We start from the raw sequence: 9,455 nt of genomic DNA on the forward strand, positions 1-9,455 counted from the left end.
GCCGTGTTAGTTACCTATGTACAAATCTATTTTAGGAACATAAGTTGTAAGTTCGAAGGCAAGTTTTCAACCATGATTGTGGATATCTTAGATTCATATAAACAATTGCACGCTTTTACTGGAACTTTTTCAATGACAATTGACTTGAACCTTGACAATAAATTTCAGCTTCATCTAGTCTATGTACAGTTCTGTTAGCGGTAATTTTGCGTAATGTGTTCTATTATGATTTATTTAATGTCTTTCCCGCCTTTTTTCTTTCGGCTTCCAAGAAGCAGTAAAATCTTTTAAAATTTTATTTGATTGGAAATATAATTATTATGGATTATATAAACCGATGAAATTCAATAAAGTATTGAAAAATAAATTATTTACTAATTTTGAATTTCTTCGGTAGAGTTAATTCATGTTTTTTTCGTTTACATCATCCAGCACACAGAAAGTTTCGGCGGTCGCGCCGCCGCCATTAGTCATTTGTGGACAGGAAACTGAGCCGTACAGCCTTAGCGACCGGTCAGATTTTTGGTTCCTATTCTCCAGTTCGGCATCGTATTAAAGGTATTAAACAATATTATTGTGCGTTAAAATTGTGTTTGAACAGTATTGTGTCTTTTTATTTTAGTTGCATCTGTACTTTTTCTAATATTTGCACTTTATTGAAGTAGCTAGATGCCAAATTCCTGTGAAACCAAAGTTGAATGGGAAGTGCACGCGGAATTCAACTAGAAAACCTAAGATTTTTAGTAGAATTTTATTATCCCATAATTGATGTGCATCCTTATTCTCTATAAAGTGATATTTTACATTTTCGCCCATTTATGCTAGGTCTTTGGCATAATAATTACGCAGACGACATTTCTGGTTTATTCCAGTCCATTCTCAGAACTCGGTCGCCACTCGTGTCGGTCTTTGTTATGATCACGTGTTATTATCGCAGTTCTTACTACCTCATTTCTTGTCCCTTTCGAGCAATTATTTGAGAAAACAATAAAAAATTTAAAAATTCGCGGAATGGAAGGTGCGGTGCGAAGTTGATTTATCTTTGATTGATTTTATAATATTATTTGACTGGTAGTAGATAGTACCTATAATACAGGATAGTATCAAAGTATGGCGGCGAGCATCACAAAACATTTTATTTTAGATCTTTCCGTGTCAAGTACAATGACGAAATAAGTAGACCAGTTAGGAATTAAGTTAAGTATCATGGATACCAGCATTATCCAATATATATTACTATAAACAATTTGACGCAGATAGAAGAATCGAATTGTATTATAAATAATCTGTTGTTGACTAGCCTAATAAGGCTGTTTATTAACACGTTGGCCGCGATGTGCGCCATATATGTACACGCTGTACTTCTCAGAATCGCGATGTGTACACATGTGGTACATTCATATGAAAAATACATATTTTTATAAAGTCTTATTACTCTTTCAAATTTAAAATTTCAATGATGCAATTAAATAGGCATGTTAGGGAATGCTTTGAAGTCAACTACTGCTTAAAGAAATAGTTTTATTTTCAAATGCAAGTAATACAAAAATTACGAAATTTGTGTCCATTGATGAAAGCAATATATATATCTATCTTTGCATTAAAAAAAGTAAAATATTTTAAATGAAAGTGGGCTGTCCTCTGTCCCACTCGATAATTTGAGATATACATCCTGATTTTACTCTTTCTCTGAAATGCTGCTTGTAACAGAAGCTCACTGCTCAGGACAATATAAACGATGAATGATCTCTATAAGGTAAATATAACTGAACTAACAATGTAAATACCCTCAATTTTATTCAGGATTATGAAAACCTTGACACCAATCTCTTTCCATAGTAATTTCCATGCATAATATACATCATTCACAAAAAGCTAAGAGATACTGGTAGTCATAATGTGTGCAGTTATGACTCAAAACTAATGTAGATTTCTTGCGCGCAAAACTCACAGTGATAAGAGTGATAACTTTAGGCGTTTTTCTGCAATATGAGCCATAGATGCATGTCTTTGCTTGGTACACATCACCCACAGTATTAGAAGTGATTACGATAGGCGGTGTGAGCCAATATGAGCCACAACAGGCATGGCTTCATTTGGTACACATCGCCAGGAATAATGACGAATTTCAACCCTGAGCGATGTGCACCAAATGCGGCCACAAATTTTACTTGACACAATGACAGAACATACCCCTGCAGAGCTGCACACAACTTTTCTCCTTGCTATCTGCCGGGTAACTGAAGATATACAAGTTTGAACCTATCGCCTGTACGGCATTCGGGCTAAATCCGCAATCGCGGCCAACGTGTTAAGGCACAGTCAATACCTAGCATTTGATGACATGCTGAAGTGATGAAATTAGTGGTGTTATTGTCTCCCATTTTGGACAAATATTGTAGACCCAAACCCAATCCTTTGTTGATCAATTTAAGCTTGAAGGCATACAAAAATGCAAAAATCATTGCAAAATTAGTTAAAACTGATGTGTTAGAATTATCCTTTTCTGCAACATCAAATTGATAAATTGTTTATTTGGAACATGAAATGAATCTACAATCAAATGAGGTTGAATTGGATACTAATGCTAAAACTAATTTACTACTTAGTGTGACTTTCTGGGAATATTTAGATCAATTCACAGTGGCAAAGAATGGATTTTTTGACTCAGTTTGAATTGGCTGATCCAGTTTAAAATTTTGCTCACTACCCTATGGGACTAAATAATCAGTGATGTCCCTGGGGCCCTGATCCTGAGAAGGGTAGGGGCAACAAATGAAAACATTTGCTGCTGTGTTTATCTGGTATGCATTAATTATTGGACACTAATCAGTAGATACAACAAAATACCATAGAAAAATTAATTATATAAGGAAGTCAACTCTAATATCAGTCACATTGAAGTTTTTGTCACAAGAAAACTTTGTTAAGCATAGTAATAGTGGGTTGGCTTTGATTCATTGTAGAGCACTGCTAAATGCTTCATGTATATTCCATTAGTGTCATTGTCTGAAAAATTCATCAAATTGGTAATAAAACCAATGGATAATAACTTAAGTATCAGACCTCTTGTGTTTTCTTGCTAACTGCATTTGTGGTGCACTTCAAACATAGCTCATACCCTCTCACAGAGTTGTGATCAAAATTATTTTTCATGTTTCACACAGTGATTTTTCCCCCAGCCAATCTTGTACATAGTTCTGCAGCTCACTAATGGGAATAGACATCCCTATTTTCTATATCCCTTTGATGCAATTTAAATTAGTGCACTAAATTTCTATAATTAAAAAAGCTAACAACTTATAATGAAGTTTGAGCAAAAGATGAAAATTTTGACCAAAATACTCCATGTACTACACAATAATATATTCATTTTAAAACTATTTTTGATAAACTGTAGGGTGATAGAGGACCATTTGTGGGGTAAGACAGGACCATTTGTGGGGTAAGACAGGACCATTTGTGGGGTAAGACAGGACCATTTGTGGGGTAAGATAGGACCACTTGTGTGGTAAAACAGGATCATTTAGTGGTCCCGTCTTACCCCATGTCCGGTCCTTTTTTACCCCATTTTAGAATACACGTCAAGCAGTGATGGTAGCAGGTAGGAATGCCTAGTATGTCTAAAAAGTTGCCTATTACTTGAGGTTACCTGCCTACATCCACAAACCTGGCCAAAAATTTTTTTGTCATTAGACAGGGCTTATTTCCCAAACAGGGTTAGCTATTTTGTGACCCTTCTTTACAAAGGTTTTCTTTGAAATTAGCCAGAAATTCATTATTTGCACAAGAGGGTTGAAACAAACACTGAAATGACAGGCAATGATTGTTCTAACATATTCTTTTGTCAAATTGAATTCAGTGCAATTAGAATGCACGCATGGGCTGGTCCTTTCTTACCCCATGAAGGCTGCGATCCTATCTTACCCCATTTGACTATAACTAGAGAAAGTTGAACTTTAAAGACATGAAGGAAGGTGACATACCATGTCAAATGGACAATGTTTATGCATTATCAATTCGCTACATTTAAAAGCTAGTATCTCTAAGCTGATACAAGAGCTTTCATTTGTGTGTGAGGAGTAAAAATTGACCAAACAGAGGGAAGGCTATCCTCATCTAAAGATTTTAGTTCTGGTATGAATCTATTTGAGTGCATAGCATCTGAAACCTGATGGATCACCTCAGGGCCACATCAAATTTGTGCTTTCATTAATAAATTATACACTGCTATTACATATTTTTAATGAAAAACACTAAAGAACAAGAAGTCCTCTTGGAATGCTTTTTATGAAGATGATTTATGATCAACTGGTTTTGATTAACCAGTTGCTGTTTGGAGACTATTGCTAATTATTGGTCACTGGCATGCTAGAGCTACTGTTGTTCATAGCTTGTTTTGTTACTGCTGGTTTTCATTTTTTCATCCTTTGTTGTTCATGTCTTGCTTGATTTTTTTTGCCTGTTAGCTTTTTATGATCTGCCACTTGATTAGGATGAAATATTTTGAACTGAAATGCACAAAATCACTTGGTAGCTGAAATAGATGGGAACTTGTCAGCTAGATATGAAGCTGACTGAGAACTAATCACATTTACTGATGATAACTAGAATTATTCTTGAATTATTTGCTTAATGTGGGTTTAGTTCGATTGCTTATATAGCTATCTCTTGACAGAATTTTATAGTGCATACTTGTAATTGGAAAGTTTGCCAGAATACGTGTTCTTTATTTTAGTTAGAAACTGTTTTCTATTCTAGAGAAGTTTATTTATGGAGAGATTTCTCCATTAAATTCATTTTCTTGTGTTATGAATTATCATTGTGTTACTTAAATATATTTGTATCATAACTTCATAATTTAACTAAATATTTTCTTGGTGTATATATTGGCTCTGTTGTTATTGAATAGCATCAATCAACAATAAAAATGAACTTCTAACCAGCCGAGCCTCATTACAGACACGGAAGCATGGCCGCTGCTGAGCAGGAGATGCCCACCTTCAAGCTGGTGCTTGTTGGTGATGGAGGTACTGGCAAGACCACCTTTGTGAAGCGCCATCTCACTGGAGAATTTGAGAAGAAATATGTTGCCACCTTGGGGGTAGAGGTTCATCCCATTGTGTTCCACACCAATAGAGGACAGATTAAGTAAGTATATATTCCATTAGCCAACATTGCCTAATTAATAACACTTTATTCTATGCATTGTTGTCCAAGTAATTTTTTTAATACCTGCATTACATTCACAGTTCTTAAAGCTAAAATGCTGTGCTTAAATGCTCTTATTTATGCTTGTTTGTGACGGTGAGAAGCACAGAAATGTCTGTAATTTACGCATACAACAGGGCTGAGTTCTTGTACTTCTTGATAATTTCTGTTACCACTATGAAATATTTTCTTCCATCACGGTCATTGTGTCATTTTGACGGCAACATTTTCAGAGAAGCTACTATTCCTTTGAAAAAGTTAACATTTTGGTGTTAACATGAATTAATAAGAGTTCTCTGAGTCATCTTATTTTTCTCTGAATCATCTTATTTTTCTATATCTTTTCAAATAATGTCGTGTAACATGTTTTACACATATTATTGGTAGTTGCATTTGTTGTCTATTTCTTCTGGATTATTATCTAGCCTTGTGGCACTAGCCTTGTGGTGCATGCATTATTCAAAGGTTGTCTATGTATTGGTTATTACTATCATCGCTGTTACAAATGGGTTGGTATTGATAGGATATGATAAATTGACAGAAATTCATATTGAGTGTTATTTAATTTCCAAAGTAAAGCTGTATTTGATATTAATTTCTTCTAAAATAAGGACAATTGACACCTTTTTCACTGTCTCAAGAGTTTCTCAGGTAAAACTCGACAAGTGTTTTAGACAAAATCTTGATTCAATATAAATAAACGCCAAGAGAATTTGTTTGGTCTCTTTCATAATAGTTTAGTAGCAAAAAAAATTGGACATTCTTTTCTACTGTAACCGGAATGCTTCTTTTTAATGTGAAATTAGATCATTTACTTGAATATTAAGATGAATATTTCATTAATTTCCAGGTTCAACGTATGGGACACAGCTGGGCAGGAGAAGTTGGGAGGTCTCCGTGACGGTTATTACATCCAGGCCCACTGCGCCATCATTATGTTTGACGTGACCTCACGTGTTACTTACAAAAATGTGCCCAACTGGCATAGGGATCTCGTCCGGGTGTGCGAAAATATCCCCATAGTTTTGTGCGGAAACAAGGTTGATGTCAAGGACAGGAAAGTCAAAGCAAAGTCTATCATTTTCCACAGAAAGAAGAATCTCCAGGTCAGTTTGAATGTGACATCTCCGTACTCTTTTCAATCACCTTACTTCTAATGGTGTTTTCATGTAAGATTCTATTGTTTATTACTTTGTTTGTGAAAGTGGAAGAGTCTAGTCTCGTTGTTGATGGTGCTTGTATTGTTGAAACATCAGAATGTCTCATCATATAACGATCTTTCAAATGCGAAATGGAAAAGTATTACATAGAGATTTCTTGTTTCAGTACTACGACATTTCGGCCAAGTCCAACTACAACTTCGAGAAGCCTTTCCTGTGGCTGGCCCGTAAGCTGATTGGTGATCCCAACCTAGAGTTTGTGGCCATGCCTGCCCTCTTGCCCCCCGAGGTTCAAATGGATCCTCAGTGGCAGCAACAAATCGAGAGCGACTTGCAGGAGGCTTCCCAGACGGCCTTGCCCGAAGACGACGAGGATTTGTGAAGTGCAGGTGCTAGCAAAATCGAAGGTGGTCGTGGCCACAACCTCTGCAGCGTTCATATTATCGCCGAATAAAAGTAACCCGATTTTGTTAAAATTAAAGGAAAATTTCCCAATTTGCCTCCTGATTATTTTAAATTTCTCTTTACCTCCCTTATTAAATAGGTGATTTTCAATTTATTTCAATAGTGGGTTTCGAGCTATAGAAAGGTTCTGGTATGATCCTGATATCGCTTTTGACCAAAAGTAACTGTTATTAGCCATTAGTGTTGCACAAGCTTGTACGCTTTAAGATCATCTCGCTGAAGCTGCATTCCCTGCAAGGATTTTTTAATAAAATACCTGAGTCGAATGAGAAGTTTTATTCTCGAGTATTTGCTTGCTTTTATTTCGTATTATGCAAGCATTAAAAGACGAATGTTGCGGCGGTAATCATTGGTAAGTCTTGTTCATGACGAGTGATCGGGTTGCAAATTGTCTGACTTGCTGGTCATCGTTGCTCTCAATTTACTCGGCCCTGTGCAGTACCAAAGAATCGATATCTTTTTACAAAGCGGGTGTAGTAACGGGCAACACGTTCGTTAGCAATTTTTAAAATGAATACTGGATTTTAAACCATTATATGGCAGATTCCTTTTAGGATTTATGTGGCATGCCCTAGGTCCGCTGTGAATATCCGAAACTTATATCCAGTGGTGGGCACAACTAACCGAAAAGTTAGCTTCGATAACAGTTTATCCGCTAACTGAAAAGTTAGCGTTTATAACGCTGAACTCGTGAATATCCGAAAATTTAGCTGAATTTACCGCTAACTTTTAGTATATCAATTTAGCTTTAGCTTAATATTTTTGGAGGCTCTGAAAAACGGAACTAGAGAGCCGAACTTTTGAAATGTTATAATATTGACAAGAAGCTTTCAAAAAAAATTGTAGCATGCCAAGATCAGATGATGATCAAGATGTACATGAATAATTAATGAACAAGTAAAATTAAGAAGTAGTTGACATTCAACATACTATTAAACGAATAAGAGAGAATTAAACGAATAAGAAATGCCCTTAATGGACATCAGCCTTTCTGCGCTTGATGAGCATCAGCCTCTCTGCAAATGCCCTTAATGGACATCAGCCTTTCTGCGCTTGATGAGCATCAGCCTCTCTGCCCTTGATGAGCGTCAGTCTCTCAACGCTGCATCAACCAATCACGTCTTGTGCCACTACAATATGCAGCAGTAACACAAGACGTGATTGTTTGACGTACATCATGTAGACGTAATCAGCCATCAGTGTGGCACACGGCTAACGATACTTGGCATTAAGTATTAACACCTGAATTTTATATCAGAAGAAATTTTTAAACATGTTATCGGACTGCCAGTTAGCGGAATTAAATTTAGCGGAAGCTAATTGGTCTGCTAATGGTTTTCAAGGTTAGCTGAAATGCTATTCCGATACGGAAAAAGTTAGCTTCGCTAATTAGCGGTTAGCGGAATAGCAGAAGTGTGCCCACCACTGCTTTTATCTTGATATTCCCCGTCACGTTTGTTTTGTTTGCTGTTTGGTTTGTTTTTGTTTGCTGATCTCTTGAAAATTATAGACATGTCTCAACAATATTTTGCTAGAATTTTGCCTTTAAACAGTCGAGTGTCGTTCTCGGAGACCGGAGTCCGAAAATTGGTCGATATGAGCATTTAGAATGAATCGTATAGTGAATTTTCGGTATTCAGAATGTAAAATGGGTTTGATTCGTTCGACAATTCCGGTTTCAGCTGAGACAGAGGCTTTCCTGAGATAATTTTTCGGGGGTTAGCGGGAAATTCGACATGCCTTGGATCCCTGAAAGCCTATTCAGCCATTTGAACGAAATCTTCGCTATTTCTAATAAGCGAAACTGAGGCCTGAACATAAAAGGAATCGCGCCTAAATGATCAAAAGATTCATAAGTGTCGTAAAGGGAATATAGAATAAACATAATGAAAAGTAATCAAACATTCATTAGTGTATAATTAAATTTAGTTATATTTTTGCTTTTTGAAATATTAAATATGAATGCGTGCCATTCTTCTAAACGCGGCCAATAATAATTTCCCTATGCAATGTTCCTTCAAGAACCTGCATCAACTCTTTTACGTCGCGACAATATATTTATGGCTGCATAAGCTCTGAAGTTCCCAGCATGAAATTATAAAGTTGATATTCAGTATTGCACGCTTCTGGCAAACTGCTTCTTGACAAGAAATAAGGTTATTTAAATCTAATTGTGCTTGGTCATCTCATGTCACTCCAAACTCTGCTCCGGGCTCCACTCACAAACTTACAAAAGAATGAAAATAATAAGTTACAACTTACTACCTTTAATTAAAATCTATTATTGAAAAGAGTTTAACAGTAACGATCGTCGTAGATATCGCAATCTCGAGCGGAAAAGGTAACATTGAAGCCGGTGGGTAGAAGTGCCGGCTGGGATCAGCGGCTGCAGTTGCGTCGCAGTAGATGAGTGACAGCGCGCGATATCGACCAGCTTGACACACCGCGCCCCACCCCTACATGCCGTCACTACTTGCATCTTATTTGGACATCATAAACATTTATTCAATTCCAATTGCACATGAATTGACACGTGCAGGATGTATCGTCAATGAGACATAAGTCGCCACTCAGCAGATACTGCACTTACCTCGACGCTCGGCACAGAAAACCATATTA

General features: G+C 36.5%; 1 protein-coding gene across 1 annotated transcript; it reads left to right on the forward strand.

Moving 5' to 3' along the window:
* The first annotated feature begins 460 nt into the window (after positions 1-460).
* On the forward strand, positions 461-7,102 carry LOC108682776 (GTP-binding nuclear protein Ran). The gene is made up of 4 exons (XM_018172015.2): positions 461-558; positions 4,963-5,151; positions 6,062-6,317; positions 6,538-7,102. Exons 2-4 carry the CDS (start codon positions 4,973-4,975, stop codon positions 6,751-6,753), a joined length of 651 nt encoding a protein of 216 aa, XP_018027504.1. The 5' UTR covers positions 461-558; positions 4,963-4,972; the 3' UTR covers positions 6,754-7,102.
* Positions 7,103-9,455: the final 2,353 nt, after the last annotated feature.

This window comes from Hyalella azteca, unplaced genomic scaffold, assembly GCF_000764305.2.
Source record: "Hyalella azteca isolate HAZT.00-mixed unplaced genomic scaffold, Hazt_2.0.2 contig15315, whole genome shotgun sequence".
Classification (NCBI taxonomy): domain Eukaryota; kingdom Metazoa; phylum Arthropoda; class Malacostraca; order Amphipoda; family Hyalellidae; genus Hyalella; species Hyalella azteca.